This window comes from Martes martes (genome assembly GCF_963455335.1).
Source record: "Martes martes genome assembly, chromosome: 12".
Taxonomy (NCBI): Eukaryota; Metazoa; Chordata; class Mammalia; order Carnivora; family Mustelidae; genus Martes; species Martes martes.
The window spans coordinates 83,953,331-83,976,414 of NC_137900.1; the positions used below are offsets into that span (position 1 = coordinate 83,953,331).

General features: G+C 41.4%; 2 protein-coding genes across 2 annotated transcripts; both read right to left on the reverse strand.

Annotated features, from left to right (window-relative positions):
- Positions 1-1,211: 1,211 nt before the first annotated feature.
- On the reverse strand, positions 1,212-2,159 carry LOC308353685 (olfactory receptor 1L1-like; the record flags this gene model as incomplete). Its single annotated transcript, XM_080820675.1, has 1 exon — positions 1,212-2,159. The coding sequence occupies one exon, from the start codon at positions 2,157-2,159 to the stop codon at positions 1,212-1,214; it is 948 nt and encodes a 315-aa protein (XP_080676801.1).
- Positions 2,160-19,902: 17,743 nt separating this feature from the next.
- On the reverse strand, positions 19,903-20,847 carry LOC308353531 (olfactory receptor 1L8-like; the record flags this gene model as incomplete). Its single annotated transcript, XM_080820424.1, has 1 exon — positions 19,903-20,847. One exon carries the CDS (start codon positions 20,845-20,847, stop codon positions 19,903-19,905), a length of 945 nt encoding a protein of 314 aa, XP_080676550.1.
- Positions 20,848-23,084: the final 2,237 nt, after the last annotated feature.

Consider the following 23,084-nt stretch of genomic DNA (forward strand, 5'->3'; position numbering starts at 1 on the left):
GGATGGACCAAAAGCTGCCAGAAGACAAAGGGAAAGATGCCAGGGAAGACATACAGAAGCAGACCAGGTCACCTGGAGTGCTGGACCGAAGCTGCTAAGTCAACCAGCTGCTTAGGGCCAACCCTTGATTCTACACTGTGTTCAGGACCTAGGACATTGTGCTGAGAGAGAGTCCAAAAATGGGGTAGACATCATCTTTTCTCTGCCTAGTGTGCAAAAATGGCCTCTGCTGTTGGGGAGGTCTTAATCTTATGAAGACAACATATACATGCACCCGCACGCGCGCGCGCGCACACACACACACACACACTTTAAGTAATTTCACAGGCATTGAAATGGCAGCAATTCAAATAACTAATTGAAGATGTTTCTTTCAAAAAAGTTTTTATTTAAATTTCAGTTAACATACAGTGTAATATTAGTTCCAGGTATGTGACATGGTGATTCAACACTTCCATATGACACCTGGTATGACACAAGTGCCCTCCTTAATCCCCATTACCTATCCACCCAACTCCCACCTCCCTCCCCTCTGGTAGCCTATCAGTTTGTTCTCCATAGTTAGGAGTCTGTTTCTTGGTTTGCCCCTCTCTCTCTCTTTTTCTCTTTGCTTGTTCATTTTGTTTCTTAAATTCCACGTATGAGTGAATTGTCTCTGACTGACTTATTTTACTTAGGAGCAGACACTCTGGCTCCATCCATGTCATTACAAATGGCAAGATTTCATTCTTTTTGATGGCTGAGTAATATTCCATTGCATATATGTACCACATTTAATTGAAGATGTTTCTTAAATTCACAAAGATACTGGGAACTTAGAGTTATTGAACAGGGAGAAATTTGGTAAAGAAAAATTAGTAAGAAGTTTTCAGCTACACTTGGAAGGAGTGAATAGGAAAAGGGAATGGGAGTTGGGAATGAGAAATGGATGCAAAGACCCTGGGTTAGCAAGGGAGCCCTAATGAGGTGGCTTTGATTGGTGGGTATATATGTATCATATATATGATATGTATGTACTATATTAATTACACTGTAAAATAAATATAAGATATTAAGAATATGAAAGAACAGGTACAATATTCTTGTCTGGTCACTCATTCAATTTCCCACGAATACTCGGCTTAGGTATGCTAGTTTCTAGTAGCTGGATATGTATCCCAGGAATCAGCAGAAATGAAGGCTCAAAGGAGAAGACTCGCTCCTGAGTGTGCTCAGGAAGATGCTGCCTGGGACCTCCTCCTGCCCATCAGCTTCCTCATGCCCCGCTTCATGTCTTTGTTCCTCAGGCTGTAGATAAAAGGGTTCAACATGGAGGACAGAACCGTGTAGATGACCGTGGCCACCCTGTCCTTGACGGTGTAGCTGGACAGGGGTCGGAAATAAACGTAAATAATACTTCCATAAAAGAGGGTCACCATGGTGAGGTGGGAGCCACAGGTAGAGAAAGCTTTACGCTTCCCAGCAGCTGAGGGGATCTTAAGAACAGCAATGAGGATCCGGAAGTAAGAGATGATAACGCATATAAAGGGGGTCACCAGGGTTATCAATCCTTCTGTGTTAATTACAACTTCATTGACGAATGTGGAGGAACAGGACAATTTCAGCAGAGGGTTGATGTCACAGAGGAAGTGGGGGATAACATTGGAGTTGCAGAAGGTGAGACGATTTATCAGGAGAACTAGTAAGAGGGAATGGAGGTCAGAGATGGAGCAGGAGAAGACCAGCAGCAGAACACAGCGGCGGTGGCTCATGATGGTGACATAGTGGAAGGGATCACATATGGCCACAAAACGATCAATGGCCATGGCCGCCAGCAGGTAACTTTCTGTGTTGGCAAAAGCTAAGAAGAAATACATCTGGGTCATACACTCAGCATAGGAGATGGACTTCTTCTCTGACAGGAAGTTCACTAGCATCTTGGGAACAATGGTTGTTGTGTAGCAAACGTCAATGAAGGATAAGATGCTGAGGAAAAAATACATAGGTGTCTGGAGCTGAGTGTCAGAGCGGATGGCCAGGATGATGAGCAGGTTTCCCACCAGTGTGACCACGTACATGATGAAGAACAGGGCAAAAAGTGGCTTCTGGTCCTCCGGCCGGGAGGACAGTCCCAGGAGGATGAACTCAGAGACACTACTGGTTTGGTTGACTCTCTCCATAATCCTGCCTGTGCCAGCGAGTATGGAAAATCATAGAATTTTCAATTCAACAAGTTTCAATTTATTCCTCTCTCTCCTAGGATTCCTATAAATTGTCCATGATTCTGTCTTCCCTTCTACAATCCACAAGAAGTTGAACAATACAAAAGTTTAACCTACGTTAAGTGCAGGGACATCAGAGAGGATTTCCTTTCAGAAAGAATCCCTGGTGGACCTCAGTGATGCCTATTTTTCTGGGTCCCTCCCCATAAATACTTATTCACATATGCCAGGTTGAGGCTCGTCTCTCTTCTACCCTTGCAAACAAAACAAAGCAAGCAAACAAATGAACAAACAAAAAACCCCCAAACAGCTAAGTGAATCAACTAAGTAAGATGAATGCCAACTAGGCAAACATTGTTCATAGTCACCCTTTCAGAGTGAACATTTCATTAAAAGCTGGGAAAAACCTCTATTATATATGAACCTCTTTATTGAAACACTCTTAGCCATCAGGGATTTGTGCCTTCACAATAATTCAACACTGTTGAATTAAATGCTCACTGGGAACCCAACACTGAAATTATGAAGATGAGTCATTCTCAATTCCTGTTCTTAAGGTGGTTAGAGTCTAGGGGGAAGGAATTTTTAAACAAGCACAATGAAACAGGTGTAGGGAGAGATGCCCTGCAAAGCAAAGAGTTTAGTGTGGTGTCCTTGTGGAAAAGCACACATTTTGAAATCAGCTCCTTCATTTTCTGTCTGTGTGGTCTTGAACCAATTATCTGATATGTTGATTTGCGGTGTTCTTCTCGATAATATGGGGACAGTACATACCTTCTCACTCCACCTCTACTTCGCCTTCACCACTTGCTTTATTTCTTCCTTTACTTCCTGCCCTAATACTCTTCTCTGTCAGGTGTTCCAGGATGCTCTTGAAAGCAATTATTCTTGATTTCTTTGCAAAATCTCACAGCCTTTAGATTTTTCACTGTTTGACCACCCTTCACCTAAATTTGTGAGATGCTGAGAAAGAAATATTTTTGTGTGCTTTCAGGATTTGGAAATGAGTATGAAATTAAGGCAGATAATAGCAGTTGTGCCCAAGACATATCGAGTCCTTACTATATATCAGGCACTGAGCTAAATACCTCATGCATATCACTCCAAACAACTCTGATCTGGCTCTGAACAGCATTCCCTTTTAAAAGGTAAGAAAATTGAGATACCAACTTACACCAGTCAGAATGGCTAAAATTAACAAGACAGGAAAGAACAAATGTTGGAGAGGATGCAGAGAAAGGGGAACCCTCCTACACTGTTGGTAGGAATGCAAGTTGGTGCAGCCACTTTGGAAAATGGTATGGAGGTTCCTCAAGAAGTTGAAGATAGAGCTACCCTACAACCCACAAACTGCACTGCCGATATTTACCGTAAAGATTAAGACGAATTAGAGGTCCATCAGACATTCTCTCGCCCCAGAAGCGGGTCACATGTCTCCAAAGGGCGGGCAGACGGCCTTCCTCGGATGGGAGCGGAAGAAAAACATCTCGTAATTACGATGAATGTTAATAATTAAACTTCCTGTAAGTCAAAAAAAAAAAAGATACAAATGTAGTGAAAAGAAGGGGCACCTGCACCCCAGTATTTATAACAGCAGTGTCCACACTATCCAAACTGGAAGGAGCCAAGATGTCCTTCAACAGATGAATGGATAAAGAAGATCTGGTTCATATATACAGCGGAATATTACTAAGCCATCAGAAACAATGAAAACCTACTATTTATATCAATATGGATGGAACTGGATGCTGTTATGCTAAGTGAAATAAACAGAGAAAGACAATTATCATATGGTTTCACTCATATGTGGAATATAAGAAATAGCAAAGAAGATCATAGGGAGGGGGAGGGAAAACTGAATGGGAAGAAATCAGAGAGGGAGGCAAAGCACGAGAGGCTCTTAACATTAGGAAACAAATTGAGGGTTGCCATAGGGGAGGTGGGGGGGATGGGGTAACTGGGTGATGGGCATTAAGGAGGGCACATGATGTGATGAGCACTGGGTGTTTTACGCAACAGAAGAATCGGAAACTAATTATGTACTATATGTTGGCTAACTGAATTTAAATTAAAAAAAAGGAAAAAAGAAAATTGAGGTGAAAAATGTTGAGTGCTTTTCTCAAGATCATGCAGCCCACCTGGGCCAGAGCCTGGATCCCAGCGAGGATGGTCTTAAACACAAAATGGTATGTCCTCACACTTTAGCAAACCTTCAACAAGATTATGCCAGAAGCAAATGTGCAGGGATGTTATTTTTCACTGTGGAAGTCTTCTACCTTCACATCCTTATTCCAGCAACTGACAGGCTTTCAAAATCAATGTTGTATGGAGTCCTCTACTGTAACTGCTAGAGACAGGACCTCTCTCAAGCCCCGTGTTGACCTGAGTGGTGGCAGGGCACAGGAAAACACTCGGGATGCTGAAACAGAAGCTGTGGGCTCAAATCCTGGCTCCACGACTCACAGCATGTCTTTGGCAAAATCCCTTCCCTGCTGCTTCACTTTCTTCCTACATAAGACAAACTAAAGCCTGCTTTCAGGAGAAACGTGAGGGACGTGTATGTGAAAGCAGTTTGTAAGCCACAAACACAATATACGTCATGGGGCAACTGGGAAGTGTCTGATAAAGAAGAAGCTGGTGGCCGGGAAGGAGAAGCAGGGCTGGACCAAACGCAGAGGGGAAGGGACGGACATCTGGCTGTGAGAGCAGAGGGGGCTGGGACTAGAAGCATACAGGGGGCCGGTGTTGCCAGAATCAGAATCATTTTTCCATTTTTTCTGTCTAGGGCTCATCAGCATGGACTTTGCTTCTCCAGGGATCTCGCTGGTTTGACCTCCTAAATCCCTTGAGTCTTGTGGACCTTTTCATTTCCCCATCAGCACTCTGGTGAAAACCATCATTCCCGCCTAGATTATTCCAGTATTGTCCCTGTGATGTATTGGGTTCCCGCAGCCCCGCTGGACACCCCCTCCACCATCCATTCTCTGCACTGAAGAAACAGCATTCTTTTAACAATAAAAACATGATCACCTAACTCTTCAGGTTAAAGTCTGGGTTAGTGTCCCAGGACTGCCATGACAAAGGGCCACAGACTGCGTAGCTTAAAACAATAGAAATATGTTTTCTCTCAGTTCTAGAGGAGTTGGCAGGGTTGATTCCTTCCCGGGGCTGTGCGGGGTCTGTCCCATGCCTCTCGCCTTGTCTTGTAGATGCCGGTCTTCTCTCTTGGTCTCTTCACATTGTCTTCCCTGATGCCTGTGTGTTTATGTGCCCAAATTTCCCCTTGTCATGAGGACATTGATCATGTTGGATTATGATCCGTTCTAATGACTTCACTTTTAATCTGATTACCTCTGCAAAGACCCTATCTCCAAATAAGGTCACATTCTGAGGTACTGGAGATTAGGACTCCAATGTATCTTTTTTGGGGGACCCAAACCCATCACAGGCACTTTCCTGCCGCATGAGCCTCCCCATTACCCACAGACTGAGGGCCAGTTCCTTCCTGTGGCTTTACTGCGCTTCCCGTGAGGTGGCTCCTGTGGGCTCTGTGGCTCGTCTCCTGCCTCCCTCCCTGCCCTCTCACATTTCATGCTCCAGTCATAAGGCAGTGTTTGCTTCTTCTTGCCTTAGGGACTTACTTTTCCACGCGCCTGAATCATCCATTAGCCCTGTCTGTTACCCTGGCGGGAGGTCCCCCCCTTCAGCCTCCAGCCTCTAGCCTCCAACCTCCAGCAGTACATTCTTTCAGACCCCGGCGGCCCTCCGGCCCACACACTATGGACTGGGACTGAATCTTAGTATTTACAACACTGCCTTCCCCACTAGACTGTGAGCTGCCCAAGTATGAGGACCACGTCTGGTTCTTTGTTACACCAACCCCCTCTGGCGTGGTTCCTGGAACATAGTAGTCCCTTGATAAATATTTGTGGAATGAAAGAATGCCTGGATGTTCATTTCGGATTCTGAACAGATGGAAGGAAGAAGCGCAGCGGCCCTCACGTGACTGTCTAGGGAACAGCACTCCGTGCAGTTCATGGTGGGTGGGACCGGGACCGGACAGGAAGGACAGGAGCCTTCTCTGCTGGAAGGTGCCCCTTGGTTTCGTTCTCCTTCAGCTTTGAGACACACTCGTAGGGAATCTGCACCAGAGAAACTCTTAGAGATCATGTGGTCCAGCCCTCTCACTTTAAGAAGAGGAAGATTGAGGCCTGCTGGGAGCAAGGACCTTCATCATCCTGACATTTGAACTGCTAGACCCAAGAGTGGAACGCAGGCCTCCTGGCTTCTCCCTGTGGCAGGGGTCACATAGCACATGGGGGCTCGGGCCCACTTTCTAGGTATGGGGTCTTGTCCTTGCCAGGTAAGCGGTCTAGGGCAAGTTACTTAACCGCTCTGTGACTCAGTTTCTCCATCTGTGAAGTGGGACTAATAGGAAAACCTGTCTCACAGTGCTGTTGGCTCGGTGAACACGTGAAAGCACAGCGCCCCGCAGAGGGTCAGCACCTCCGCCCCCAGAGTGAGCAATTTAGACTCCAAGATGGGGGGAAAATATTTTGATAAAGTAAATAAGCAGGCGTGGTCAAATTCTGGAAGGTTGCGTGTTCCACACTTAGGTTAACCAAACATGTGAAAGCCAGAGGCTTTAGTCATAGGGACCACCCGTTTCTTTGTGCACACACAGTGCTTGACTTCGTTGGGTTCTTTTTGACAAAAACACATGGATAACCCTTTCCTGACTCATGGATATCTTATCAAAGTCCTCGCGGGGATTTTGACACAGACCCTTTGGAACTCACCGTTCTCAGATGATGGGCGACGGGGAAGGCATGCCTGGTAAGCGTGGACTGTGAACCTGGTTGTTTGTTGCAACCAGATGTTTTCTCTCCACTGCAACCTCTCTAGATGCAGAAGATGTCTCTGGGCGATGTCTGCAAATTTATTTAGGATCCGCACTTCAGTTCAAGCGCCCAGCCCCTTTACCCTCTCCCTTACCTCTGCTCCAGGAAACCAAGGAGAACAAGGAGGAGCCATGTGCTTGGTCAGCAGGTTTCCCCCACAGGGTTTCAAATTTCTTTCTCGTCCCCACCTCTCATCCCCAGCCCCAGCCCGACTCCTCCCTTCAGAAGACTGTTACCCAGTTACTAAGAAACCTCTCCCAGCCTATAACGGTTGGGCCTCCCTTCACCAGGCCTCCTTGGGACCCCTTGTGCTCTGAGGGAATAGGTTATTCTCTCTGCCTACTGTTCCTTGGGGAAGTCTGCTCTGTGCCCTCTCCAGGTTTAGAAAGCAAATCACAGCCCAAGGGGATGCGGAATGTCAGGGGCCTTCTACTTGGTGTTGAGACTATTCCCAGAGCCTGCCCAGATTCATGGTCAGGTCTCATAGGTGTGGCTCAGCTTCCCCATTGGTAGGTGACTAAGGGTTGAGGAGCAATGATGGGTATTCTGGAAGATGGGGATGTCAATGGAGGTGACTTGGTATTTTTATTTTGGAGGGGCGAAGTATCGATAGGGGGCCAGCAGTTTTCAGACAATGGAAAAGTGTGTATATGTGTGCACATAAGCACATGTGTGGGTGTGTGCTGGTGCTCATCCAAGGACAAGTGATGAAGATAGATTAAAGTCTGCTGTTGGTTTATAGGGTAATATGAGGTTCTTTGGTTTCAGGGGGTGTTGACGATACCAGGGGCTCCTAAGTGTTGGATTTGGAGTCAGAGTAACATTTGACACAGTTCATCCATTGCAAACCCTCTTAGCCTTGTTCCGGTTTCAGCTGGAGTTGTGGCCCAGCTGATGTGGAGTCATCTGCACTCCTGGGAGTACCTCTGGCTCTTGGCTTAAGGAATGTGCAGGTATGGCTCTTTGGATGCTGGAAAGCATCCTTGAGAATTTCTGTACAGATCAGAGGAGGTAGGGGCATATTTGGGAGAGAGACTAGATTTTCTATTAATCTGTATGTTGTGGTTCCTGAAAGTTACCCTCTGCATTATCCCAGAGTAACATGAAAAAAAAAAAAAAAACAAAAAAAACCAAAAACTAGTCAAGTATTTGGCTCCCTTCCTTGCTTGCTCTCTCCTTTCTTTCTTCCTTTCCTTTCCTTCCCTTCCTTCCTTTCTTTCTCTTTTCTTTCTTTCTTTTCTTTTTTCTTTTTTTCTTTTTTTCCTGCTTCATCATCTCCTGAAAAGGATGGGGTCGTTTAGAAAGATAGAAACAACAAACATAGAGAAAATAAATATATTTAAAACTAAATATTAATTAGAAAATAAATAAAAAATAGCCAAGGGACAAGAAGCAAAAAAGTAAGGTGTAGAAGATGATAGACAGTATGAGAGAGCACAAAATCAGCAGCAAGCACTGATACTCCTTCTGGGTATTTGGTTCTGAGCTTGCTGATGACCAAAGTGGAGAGGGCGAGAAGGTCATGTATATGACTTTCAGTATCCAAAAGATAAAAACACATCAGTTATATAGGAGACACATTACCAATTCTGGCTCTCTGATCTGAGAAAAATATCCCTTGTGGGTTTTCAGGAAGAGATTACCGTGCACTTTGAAGAAAACCTTCACAAGACCCTTAGAGGAAACAGTGAATTCCTCTACGAAGCCTCAGTGGAAGCGTAGGGGGCATCCTGCCAAGACCCAATTTAGGCAAAGTGATCCTTGGAGATCCGTAGTGTAGGCAGGCAGGAGGCCCCCTGATGGTCTCGCTTGCTTCAATGTTAGTCTTGACTTAAGGATGGTGGTTCTTCATGTAGAGCATGCCTGACTCCCCCAGAGCGTTGTTAGATGGGCTACGAGAGACTGTGCACCTCCTGACATGGGGTGTTTCTTTCCTATGTATGAAGAAATGTGCTTTTCCCCCCTTTCTGAGGATGATTAACACTGTTTTCATTAGATTCTCCCATGGATCCTTGACCTAAAATAGACTGAGCCTTCCATGCAGAGGACTGGAGCTTAGGAAGTCCTCCATGAACATTGTTTTTCTTCATTAGGTTTTGCTAGTTGTGTTAGTGGTGATGAGTTCTGGATTAGCAGGTGCCCAGAGGGTCACTCCTCTGAGTGTCTGGTGAGGGCCGAGACATCAGCTTTCACTGTCAGCCACGCTGGGCTAGGACTGAGATGTGCTTGCTGAGGTTAGGAAGCCTAATGAGGACAGGGGCCTTTGCACGTTCTAGCAAATGTGACTGGGATCCTGTGGAGTGGGACAGGACACCGATCTGTTGAGTAGGTTAACTCACCCCTGCTTGGATGTGAGCCTGGAAAGTTCCCCTGGTAAGTCCAAGCCTCCCGTAAAAAGGAATCTGGAATCTGCTCTAACATAATGATCAAGGTCACCACATTTCTGTGCCAAAAGCACCATAATTTTAGGCTGGAGCTTTCCTTTTGTAGCTCTGTTTTTAAATTTCAGAAGTAGTGTGCACTCATGGTAAGATACTCAAATAATTTAGAAGTTTAGTTAGTGAAAGTGAAGAGTGTCCTCTTCCAGTCCCAATTGAACTCTTCCCTTTATACACAAACACGTATATACATAAAGCCTTGCTATTTGTATTGTTCTGCAACTTCTTCCTCCCATGGAATATTCTATCAGTTCCTATAAACAGCACTGATATTAAAAATATCTAACAACCTGGGGCGCCTGGGTGGCTCAGTGGGTTAAAGCCTCTGCCTTCGGCTCAGGTCGTGATCCCAGGGTCCTGGGATCGAGCCCCGCGTCGGGCTCTCTGCTCAGCGGGGAGCCTGCCTCCTCCTCTCTCTCTGCCTGCCTCTCCGCCTACTTGCGATCTCTGCCTGTCAAATAAATAAATAAAATCTTTAAAAAAAAATATCTAACAACCTGACCACTGATATAAATTAATTTATAAATATAAAAATATATTCCATTTAGTGCCTAACTCAACCTACCTGTATACATCAGGGGCTCCTGAATTACGGCCTGCTAGCCAGATTATGTCTACCACCTGTGTCTATAATAACGTTTTATTGGAACACAGCACACTTGTTCACTTACATATTGTCTGTGACTGCTTTCACACTACAGTGGCAGTGTTGAGTAGCTGTGACAGAGACTGCACTGACCTGCAAATTATATACTATGTGGCCTTTTGCAGAACAGCTTGCTGAATCCTGATAAATATTATAAGAGAACATTACAAGCTGAAGGGCAAAGACTGTCAAGTTATTTTGATAATTTACAAGTAACTTGTTGATTTAAGAGTGTTTTATGAATTGATTGAACACTATTTTATGGAAGTGTGATACACATATGAGAAATCATGCAAGTCATAAGAGATTTATCACAAAATGAAAACACCCACTTAACCACTACTGAACCTTATCAGTACCTTAGAAGCCCTCTTTCCCATGCCCCCAGTTATCACTGACCTTCCCTCTTTCCTCCTCCCAAAGATAACCCATCTCCTGACTTCTAGCACTATAGATCAGGTTTTCCTACTTTTGACCTTTACATCAATGGAATCATATCATAGGTCTTCTTTTGCGCCTGGCCTCTTTTGTTCAAGGTTATGTTTCAGAGATTTTTGGGAGAGTATTTTTCCCCCCCGAGATTTTTGTTTTGTGTAGCTGTAGCTAGCTCATTTTCATTGTTTTACAGTATTCTTTTGTATCGTTAGCTTTCTATTTAATTAATAATTTTGTTGTTAATGGACATTTGGGTTGCTTTTGGTTCTTGGTTCTTCTGACGATAAACATGAATATTGGTTGCTACAAATATTCTTGTAAAGACTTGGGCCCATTTACACATCTTTCTGTCGGGCATATACTCGGATCCTAGGGTATGCATATATTCAATCATAATAGATAATGCCAAATCATCTTTCCAGTGTGCTTGTTGGAACTTACCCCCTGCAGTACTGTATGCATTCTCGTGCTCTCTCTCTACCAACATGTGTGGTTTCATTTTCTCCTTCTCTGGGGGTTAATGAGATGGAACCCTGTCTCGTGTTTCCCAGTCATCGCAAATCCTCTTGTAAAGCGCATGCTCAAGTCTATTGCTCACCTCCTGTTGGGTGGCCTCTTATTTTATTTTGTTTTGTTTTATTGTATTTTACTAATTCAAGGCATTTAAAAATGTATTATGGATAAGATGTATCCATAACCATGGGGTTATAGGTAATGCAAGTAACTTCTTCCACCTGGTGACTTGCTTTTTCCTTTTCTCAGTAGTTTCTTTTGATGAATAGAAATTCTCGATTTTAAGGTAACTTGTTTTTTTTTCCCCTCTGTGTTTCTTTCATTTTCTATCTTAAGAAAAAATTCCCAATTCCAAAGGCATAAAGACACTCTGGGTATTTATATTTCCATTCCACTCTTGATATTTTCTACAAAATTTGTTGTTTTATCTTTCACACTTAGGTTTACAACTGTGACTTAATTATTTTATGTGATGTGCGATAGGGGTTTCCCCTTCTGTATGTATCTGCAAGTAACCAGGAACTGTTTCTTGGAAAGATAGCCTCTTACCATTGCTTTGCAGGGCCTCCTCTGTCATGACCAAGCATAAATGTGAGGGTCTGTTTTGGGTGTCTCTTTCATCCTTTGGTCTGTCTGATGACCTTCAAGCCAATGTCACTCTAACTTAATGATTGTCGTTTTATAAGTCTTGATATCTCGTGGAATATGTTTTCCACCTTGTTACTCTTTTTCAAGTTCATTTGTGGCTAATCTTGACTTCTTGCCCTTCCATATAAGTTTATGAATCAGCCTATCAAAAATACGTGCTTGGGTTAAAAAAAAAAAGATTTATTTTTTTTTTTAATTTGAGAGAGAGAGAACACAAACAGGAGGTGTGGGCAGATGGAGAGATAGAGATAGAGATAGAGAGAGAAAAGCAGACGTCCCTCTGAGTGTGGAGCCCCATATGGGGCTTGGTCCCATGACCCTGAGATCATGATGACCTATGCCAATATCAAGAGTTGGACACTTAACTGACTAAGCTACCCAGGTGCCCCGTGCTTGGGTTTTGAATGGGATTTTACTGAATCTATGGTTTAATTTGGAGAGAATGGCATCATTGAAATAGTCCATGTTCTAATCTGTGAACTTGTGAATGTCTTGCCACTCACTTACATCTTATTAAATTTTACCCAATTGTGCTTTATAATTTTCAGTGTAGAGGTCCTCCACATCTTCATTTGATTTATCTCTATGTATTTGAATTTTAAAGCTTATTTAAATAAGTTCTTTTTAAAAATTCATTTTGGTCACTTTATGGAAATATAATCATTTTTAAATTTCATGTATTTATTTAAATTCTAGTTAGTTAAATATATAGCAAAATTCAAAATTGGTTTCAGGTATAGAATTTAGGGATTCATCACTTACATATAACACCTAATGCTCATCATAACAAGTGACCTCCTTAATACATCATCCATTTACCCCACCTCCTGCTCATCTCCCTTCATCAACCCTCAGTTTATTCTCTATTGTTAATAGTCTCTATGGGTTGCTTCCCTCTCTCTTTTTTCCCTTCCCATAAGTTCATCTGTTTTGTTTCTTAAATTCTACATACGATTGAAATCATCTGGTGTTTGTCTTTCTCTGACTGACTTCTTTCACTTAGCATAATACCCTCTAGCTCCATCCACATTGTGCAAATGGAAAGATTTCATTCATTTTTTTTTTAAAGATTTTCTTTATTTATTTGACGGACTGAGATCACAAGTAGGCAGAGAGGCAGGCAGAGAGAGAGAGAAGGAAGCAGGCTCCTTGCTGAGCAGAAAGCCCGATGTGGGGCTCGATCCCAGGACCCTGAAATCATGACCTGAGCCAAAGGCAGAGGCTTAACCCACTGAGCCACCCAGGTGCCCTAGATTTCATTCTTTTTTGATGGCTGAGTAATATTCCATTGTGTGTGTGTGTGTGTGTGTGTGTGTGTGTGTGTGTGTGTGTGTGTGTATACATATATATATATACACATACATACATATACTACCTCTTCTTTATCCATTCATCAGTTGTTGGACATTTGGGCTCTCTCCATAGTTTGGCTATTGTTGATAATGCTGCTATAAACATCGAAGTGCATGTACCCCTTCAAATCTGTATTTTTGTATCCTTTGGGTAAATACCTCATAGTGCAACTACCGGGTCATAGGGAAATTCTACTTTTAACTTTTTGAGGAACCTCCATACTGTCTTCCAGAGTGGGTGTATCAGTTTCCATTCCCACTAGGAGTGTAAGAGGGTTCCCCTTTCTCCATATCCTCACCAACACCTGTTGTTTCCTGTGTTGTTAATTTTAGCCATTCTGATAGGTGTGAGGTGGTATCTCACTGTGGTTTTGATTTGTATTTCCCTGGTGATGAGTGATGTTGAGCATCTGTTCATGTGTCTGTTAGCCATCTGTATGTCTTCTTTGGAAAAATGTCTATACCTATCGTCTGCCCATTTCTTAACTGTTTGTTTGTTTGATTTTTTTGGGTGTTGAATTTGATAAGTTCTTTATAGATTTTGGATACTAACCCTTTATCAGATATGTCATTTTAATTTTTATACAGTATATTGCATTTCTTTTACTAAATGTTTTGTTTAGAATGTTCAGGAGTGATATTGGGCTCTAATTTTTCTTTTCTTGTAACAACCTCTTAAGTATTGCAGTGCCTATTCTGCATGATCACTAAGGCTGGGTCTTGGGTAGGGTCTGACAATCAAATTTGTGAGCCACAACAAGTTACACCCAGCTTCAAACTGACATAGCTTCACAATAGGATAAATGCTGGGCAGTACATCATACACTCAGAAGCACTGTAGAAGTCCGATTTATCCTCTATGTATCTCTCTATGTTCACAGTAATTTCACACTAGAATGTGAATGGTCAGGTGAAGAGACAGTCAATGTGAAGAGATGGTCAATGTGAAGACATGAGCCAGACCACCACAGATTAAGAATGGCATCAGATCTGGGGTCTCTTTGGGTTTTATATCTTGATGATCATATAGCCCTCTCTGGGATGTGTTTCTGTCTTTTTTTAATTGAAGTATTTTTATTTTATGTGCAATGAGTTGGCATTAAGGTAGGTATCTTAGATATCTGCTGTTAAGGTGGTTATCTTGGATGACCCATTCGAGGAAGTTCACTTAATCCAACGTAATGAAGCCTATATCTATCACGTACTGATGGAAACACTGATGGCACATATTGAGGCTACATATGTGGATCAGTCCATGTCGGTTTTTGTGCAGATGCAGCAAGAACAAGAACCCTGGCCAAATTCCGTAGAGGGCTCCTGGAGAGTTCTTGGTGACCCATCTTTCTCTCTCAGATAAAATGAGGCAAAAGGTGGGATGTGTTTCTAACTCCTATTTTTCTGTGCAGCTGTTCTTGTCCCTTACTGGTTACCCAATAGGCGATCTTGACAAAGAGTCACAGCACACTGGTTTACTACATAGCAGGATCCTAGTTTATCTTAGAGCTGGTATATTCTTACACATTCTTTGAACTACAACTGTAAGATGGGGATATAAGAGCCAAATCCTCAGGTTTTCTGGAGGATGAAGAAATCATTATAGTCTACCCATTAATTCTTTCCTTCCAACCAACTGCTGGCAATTATCAATACTTACTTGCTATATATTTCTTAGGTATTAAAAAATTCTTAAAACAGTAATTTCCATATATATGATGTACAAAAATAGATGTTTTAAAACTTTGCAACACTAGGACCTGTATTATCCAATGAAGAGGTGGTATTCCTTCCCAGTAATCATATCGAACCAGGAGTATGTTACTTCGCACGATTTCTGATATACCTTTTTCAGCTGGACTATTTCTTTCCCTTTTACCACCCCCCTCCACAATAAGTTCTATTTTTTACAGGCTTCAACAGAGACATTCAATTACATAAGTCATTTTTCTAGAAGTAAATTCTGGGGCATAAATATATTTCATTCACCAAAGAACAAGTTTTATATTGACTTAGGACTTAGGTATCGTTGTGGAGCACCACACATTTATCTCCCATGGGGATGATCCAAGATTGAACCTTCACTTGTTTGACATTACCAAATGTATCATAGCAAGCCAAAGTTCCTTTTTAGGGGTGTCAGTAAACACCATGCTTAGGATTTAAATCTTGTCATGGTTTAGGCTGGCCATACTGTTCCCACAAGTGAATCTCTCTTATCTGATCCTGGCCACTGCTGTTTATATCAGATAGTATTGCTGTCAACATGGCAATTGCTCCTTCCTGGGTGAGGAGGGTATGTGTTCTTTCCCAGTTATCAATCAGCAAGATGCTGAGTCAGCTTAGTAAATGCATAGTTCATTAAAATACTGCTTCATCATATTTCTGGGCCAAATGTCAAATTCATCCAGTTTCCTAGAAGAAGACTTCCCTCTAGTGACTAGAATGAGTCTTCAGAATAGTAATTTCCTTGAGTCCACACACTTAACTAAGCTCCTGACCCTTTAAATCCCTTTTAGTCCTCAGAGCCAATGTTGTGTGATCACAAGTGTTGTTGCCATGTGTATTTGTGACACAAGACTAATTCAAGTACACTATGCTCACCAAAAACCTTTGTGTTCCTCAAGGGATTGCCAGGTGATTGTATTCACGCAGCAGGTGCAATTCAGTTCAAATATCCAAAAACTTTCACAATCCTTTTTCATTTTTTTGGAAGTTCCAGAGTGAAGTCATCATTGGTATGTGATAAACTCTGTCATGTCAACATTCCCCTCTTGTTCTTATGTCTTCTCTTGTTCTCCTTTCCATTCCTTTTCATACCCTTAAAACTTAGCCTTAATATGGGATTAAAATATTTTATGTATATTTATGTATATTTCCTCATATCCCTGATATGAGGAAGTAGAGATGCAACATGGGGGGTTGAGTAGGGGGAGCCCGATGTGGAACTCAATCCCAGGAATCTGAAATCATGACATGAGCTGAAGACAGTCGCTTAATCAACTGAGCCACCCAGGCGCCCTCTAGTTGTTCTTTTTTTTTTTTTTTTTTTTTTGCTTTCAAGTTGTCCTTCTTAAGGGAAAATTAGTCCAAGGGTGTCTTTTTATATTGGCCATGACTCAACACCACATATGAGAGGAACAACTAAGACTATTAGTCTCATGTGCTGAGGTGTTTTTTTTTTTTAATTTTAATTTTTTATAAACATATAATGTATTTTTATCCCCAGGGGTACGGGTCTGTGAATCACCAGGTTTATACACTTCACAGCACTCACCATAGCATATACCCTCCCCAATGTCCATAACCCCGCCCCCCTCTCCCAACCCCCCTCCCCCCAGCAGCCCTCAGTTTGTTTTGTGAGATTAAGAGTCACTTATGTTTTGTCTCCCTCCTGATCCCATCTTGTTTCATTTATTCTTTTCCTACCCCCTAAACGCCCCATGTTGCATCTCTACTTCCTCATATCAGGGAGATCATATGACAGTTGTCTTTCTCTGATTGACTTATTTCACTAAGCATGATACCCTCTAGTTCCATCCACATCGTCGCAAATGGCAAGATTTCATTTCTTTTGATGGCTGCATAGTATTCCATTGTGTATATATACCACATCTTTATCCATTCATCTGTTGATGGACATCTAGGTTCTTTCCATAGTTTGGCTATTGTAGACATTGCTGCTATAAACATTCTGGCGCACGTGCCCCTTCAGATCACTACGCTGAGGTGGTTTTTAAGGAAAGAATGATAACTCCCTTTCCTGCCATTATTTCCCATTATGTGACCTCTTTTCAACTGCCATGGGTCTCCTGACTTTTCCAGTTTCTACCTGTCTTACCCTAGACTGGGCTTCACTGGTTCAGCTATACTGCCCTCTAGAGGCATGTGGCAGGATTAGGCTCTCCAGAGCTGCTGCTTTTCATTTCTAGGAAGGAGTAGAATAGCAAAGGATGATGGGCCAATCTCTACCAGGAAAGAGAGAGGCATCGCCTATGGTCAGTCTTAATTTAGCACCACTGAATGAAATTACTATTCAGTCCATTTTTCCTTTAGGAATATGCACAGGAAAATTTAGAGGAATGTAGGTGGAATTCTGAGCAGCAATGTATCCTTCTGTCTGGACTGCAGATGTTGCTGTGGACTCAAGTCAAGTCAGCTGGAGTCATAAGACACGGACATTTTGTAAGGTGGAGATGATTTTTGTGAGGTGATAGGTAACATCACCCCTGTCCCTCTCATTCCCATCTCTGCACCTCCCTGAATTTCCAAAGATATTCTTCTTATACTGTCCCTTAATTTTAGATGAAGCACACATTTGCATGATATTAATCTATACTGTGCACCAGTGCTAATAGTTCCAAAGCCTTTGCTCATCATCTCTAGGTCATCCAACTTCTTTTAAAATTGAAATATAGGTTACATATAGTAAAATAATGCAAATCGTAAGTGTACAGCCTTTTACTGATGATTTGTTTATCTAATTCCTGTTGATGAACGTTGGAGTTGTTTTTAGTTTGTTCTACTACAAATAAAGCTGCTGTGAATACTTTATACAAGATTTTTTATAGACAATTGTTGTTGTATGTTTAATTTTATTAAGAATTGCCAAACTGTTTTCCAAAGTGATTACATAATTTCACATTCCCACCATCAATATATGAGTTTCAGTTGCTCCAACTCCTACAAAAATTTTGTATTGTTTTCTTAATTGTAGTCAGTCTATTGAGTGTTCAGTGGTATCACATTGTGACTTGAACTTATGTTTCCCTGATAAGTAATGATTTTGAGTGTCTTTCATATGCGGTATTGGCCATTTGAATATCTTCTTTTGTAAAGTGTCTGCTCAAATTTTTTGTTCACTTTTTAAAAAATTTAAATTCTATTAATTCGCATATAGTGTATTATTAGTTTCAGAGGTAGAGTTAAGTGATTCATCAGTTGTATATAACACCCAGTGATCATTACATCCTTAATGATCCTCCTTATGCGAATCCTCCTTAATACAATTCACCCCTCCTTAATGCGATTCCCCACCCTCCTCCCCTCCAGCAACCCTCAGGGTGTTTCCTATGGTTGAAAGTCTCTTGTGGTTTGTCTCCCTCTCTGATTATTTCTTGTTTTATCTTCTCCCCTATTATTCTTATAAAAATAGTTTACTATATTAATTATTTTAGCTTTGTTGAAGTCTTGAAATTTGGTAATGTGTTTCCTCCAACTTTGTGGTCTTTCTTTAAGATTGTCTTGGTTATTCTAAGGTGTTTTCATTTTCATTTAAATTTTAAAATGGGCTTATCAATTTCCAAGGAAAATGACCAGGTTCCAGTGCTCAGGCTTGGAGTAAAGTCGGTAGAATCCGCATTTGCTCTCCCATAGCCCACAGTGGCAACCTGGTTTGGTGTAGGTTATCTGTTGACTGTGATTAGGGGAGGAGGTCACAAAGGAACACAAATCACAATGACCTCTTGTTTTTCAACAAAAACACTTGATGCAGTAGGATGATGCAGATATATCTTTAAACAAGTTTTGGTACCTAGAATGCTATATACTATCAAATTATAACTCAAGTGAAAGAGCCAAATAATGACATGTTTCAGAAAGGCATACATATAGATTTCACCTCTTTGGACCTTACAAAGAAAGTCTCTCACCATTACATTAGTCATCTGATTTATTAAGAGGTTTATATTCCATGTGTTATTTTAAACAAATCAGAGATTATAAATGTGTTAATCGGAAATTCTCTCCCTCTCTCTCACCTACTGCACTGACTTTGCCCACATATATATTTATATAATCTTTAAAAACAATGAATTCAGTTTCATACTTGTTACTTATCTTCATTTTTCCACCTAATGGCTTTCAGGGGATAAACATCCATTTGATTCTTCCAACTTGCTGCATATTCTTACATGCTCTGTAGTTAATAATCATTTCCCCATTCTTTGTTGATAGGATTTTAAGTTGTCAATTTTTATGTGTCATAAATTTGGAATCACTGAAAAAATATATCTCAATATCCATATAGACTTATAATGATATTTCCATAGGTTAGAATCCTAGGAGTAGGAGTTTCTAGAACAAAGTATTAAATCACATATTTTTAAACACACAGCTTTAGAGATAGATGGAGGAAAGTTACCCCCATTGTGGAATGGATAACTTTCATGTAATCATCCTTGGGTCTTGTTCATTCTGGCCATTACCATTTTTCTATTGTATGGTAAAAAGAAATAAGAGAAAATAAAAAAGAAATAAAAACACAATGAAACAATCAAGAATAGAAAGATAAGAGTAAGGCAAAAACTTAATTTTTAAGCAAGAAAAAATTTTATGAAAGAGAAAAATAAGGAATTATAAAAATCCTCAAAATGAGAAAAGTAGCTAAAATGTAATTCTTCTCCCCCCATTCTTTTTTCCTTAAAATGTTTGCAAAGATATTAAACAGCTATAAATTAGGTGGCTGTTTTTAGCAATATACTGAAATGTGAAATGTTTTGGGGGGTAAGTCTTATAAAAGGAGAGCAATTTGTTCAGGATATACATGTTGGAAAATGATTAGTTTAAAGCAGCATTTGGAGGATGAGAACATGATGAATCTTTGTGGGGAAATGGGGGAATAGTGAGGAAAAATATCATGATTTCAGCAGAGGCAGGGCCATAGGTCAGCTGTCATCAATGGATGTGAACACAAGTTAACTTGCAATAGTTCAGTTTTCACGAGGGTCTAGTAGAGACCAGATTTGAGTGGAGCAGATTCCATTTGTGGGTTTGTCAAGAGGGTGCTGCCTGGGACTTTCTCCTGCCCATCAGCTTCCTCAGGCCCTGTTTCAGGTCTTTGTTTCTCAGACTGTAGATAAAAGGGTTTAGCATGGAGGACAGAACTGTGTAGACAAGTGTTGCTATGTGGTCCCTGGCAGTGTAGGTGGACAGGGGCTGTAAATAGACATAGAAGATGCTTCCATAAAAGAGAGTTACCACGGTGAGGTGAGAGCCACAGGTGGAGAAGGCTTTGCGTTTGCCAGCGGCTGAGGGGATCTTGAGAACTGCGATGAGGATTCGTAGATAAGAGAAAATAATGCACAGAAAGGGGGTCACCAAAACAATGGAACCTTCTGACATTATCACAATTTCATTGACAAAAGTGGGGGAGCATGACAACTTCATCAGGGGACTGAGGTCACAGAGGAAGTGATGGATGACATTGGAGTCACAGAAGATGAGGCGATTCAGTAGCAGTGTGTGTAGGAGTGAGTGGAGGTGAGGAAGTGAGCAGGAAAAGGCCACCAGCAGGACACAGCGGTGGTGGTTCATGGTGATGACATAGTGGAAGGGGTCACAGATGGCCACATAGCGGTCAAAGGCCATGACTGCCAGAAGGCAGCTGTCAGTGTTGCCCAGAGCATAAATGAAATACATCTGTGTCAGACACCCAGCATAGGAGATGGTCTTCTCTGACAGGAAGTTCACCAGCATCCTGGGGACAATGGTTGTTGTAAAGCAAATGTCAGTGAAGGACAGGAAACTCAAGAAGAAATACATGGGGGTCTGGAGCTGGGGGTCAGAGTGGATGGCCAGGATGATGAGTAGGTTCCCGATTATGGTGACCAGGTACATGGTGAGGAAGAGGATAAAGAGGGATGTCTGGTCTTCAGGCCGGGAGGAGAGTCCCAGGAGGATGAACTCAGAGACACTGCTGGTTTGGTTGACTCTTGCCATTGGCTTGGGTCTAGTCCTATACACAATATTTTGTTACTTACCTTACTCCAAGTCCACAACCCAGCAAGTCTTTGTTTTCTCTGGTCACAATTAGCTGCTATGCAGGGGCCCTTGTCAATCTCCCTTGATGTGGTCCTCTGTTCCCAAATTCATGGCATCACAAGGCCGTATAGTGAGGCTGGAGGGACAGAAGAAGAATTCCTTTAGAAACCATTAGAGATGGACCTCACTGATTCCAGTTCAGTAGTTCCTATTCTGTGAAAGCACTGCTCCCTTGCTGGAGAGTTAGCAACTAAAAACAGGCAGTTCCATCGTGTAGCTCATGTTCTAGGTGGGGAGACAGATCATCAAGAAAGAACATTAACTAGTACAATAAGGATGGAGATGGTTGGGGGGTGCATTTGCCAAAATAACCAACAGGGAAAATTTAAGGGGAATGTTGAACCCATTTCAACAAAGTGGGCTTTTTCTCCTCTGAGGAGTCTGTGCAATCTTCCTTTTCCTGTAAATTATTTTTCCTTTTTTTAGTATTTTGTCCTAAATCACATTTGTACAGGATGGGCATCCATTGTTGAGTATTCAACTTATGCTTTATAATTCACCAGTCATATGTGTATGCAAAAATACTTATGAGAACACAGTAATTTTTTATATATTAAGTGTTGATATACATATGCTTTTTTCCAGTCTTATGCAGTTACCTTGTGATTGACATCAGAGTGGTCTCATTTTCTTGCTACTAAAATAAATTCTGTGATGAGAGATCTTATATAAGCAAACTGTTTTAAATCAACTTTTTAGAGTCAGCATATCCATCTTTACCTCATTAATGGACATATTACATAGAGATTTTCAAATGGTTTGAGATATTGGTTATTTATATATTCCTACTTGCCATAAAAATCTCTATAATGAACATACTTAAATCCCCAATGTGTTTGAAATAATTTTAAAAGCACCATATTCTTTCACACCTTTTCAATGATCTTTTTATATTGGAACTTTCATGGGTTAAATACTGTTATTCTACCTAATATGTTAATTAATTTAACATTGAAATATTATTAATTAATTAATTTAACAATTAAATGCAGTAATTACATTAATAATTAAATGATGTGTGCATAACAGTAATTATGGTTAATAACAGTTTATTGCATATTTGGAGGTTGCTAAGAAAGCAAATTGCAAAAGAATGCTTACATTTTATTTTATTTTATTTTTATTTTGAGAGAGAGAGCATTCAAGAGTGAGAAGGAGAGCAGGGGAGGGGCAGAAGCAGAGGGAGAGAGAGAATCTAAAGCAGGTTCTATGCCCAGTGTGGAGCCTGAAGAGGGCTCAATCCCATGACCCTGAGATCATGACCAGAGATCAAGAGTCAGATGCTTAACCAGCTGAGCCGCCCAGGTGCCCTGACTCAAGAGAAACTCTTGATCATCATAAGTCTCAGTGTCACCTTCCCTTATCTGCTATGGCTGTTTGTCCTCAAAATCAGTTAATACACATGCTTAAAATATCCTTCTCACTGCCAAGTTGTCAGACTAATCTCATGGTTTTTGCAAGAGCTTACAGAAGAAATGTTAGTTCATGCACTGCATGATTTGAGTGAACCAGTAGTTAAAGTTAATAACAATAACCAGTATTATTGAAAACTTTTCTACATGTCAAGCTTGTGTTAAGGACCTCACAAATGCCACAATGATGAGGGACCATGAGGCATGTGTTCTTAACAGGAGCCTGAAGCTTAGAGGTGCAGTGGTTTGCTCAGGGTCACCCAAGAAGTGAATAGCAATCAGGATTTGAACCCCATGTGAATCACTCTGAGGCACATGCTCTTAACCCTTAGGCTACACCTCCTCATGTCTGTGTGTCTACATTTTGGATCACAGTCATACACATGTTTGCCTCACAGAGGTCATTTCCCACGTGACTGTCCCTTCTATCCCCCTTAACTGACAAGCTTTCTTCATCCATATTCAGAATCTATCCTTGCAGTGGCTAGGGAGGTGCCTATCTTTCTGTGTTACACAGATGGAGGATTTGAAGTTTTGAACATCCATGACTAACTGGCCCAAACCAGGTGGAAAAAAATTGGCCATGCATGGCTGGGGCATGTCTGTCATGTGGAGTTGTGGTCAGTGCTGGGCAGTGTTCTGGATGGGGTTTGATTTGTCGTCTGTCACTTGTTCATAAGCTGATTCCTGATGTTTTATGAATAGCAAGTGAGACACCATGTC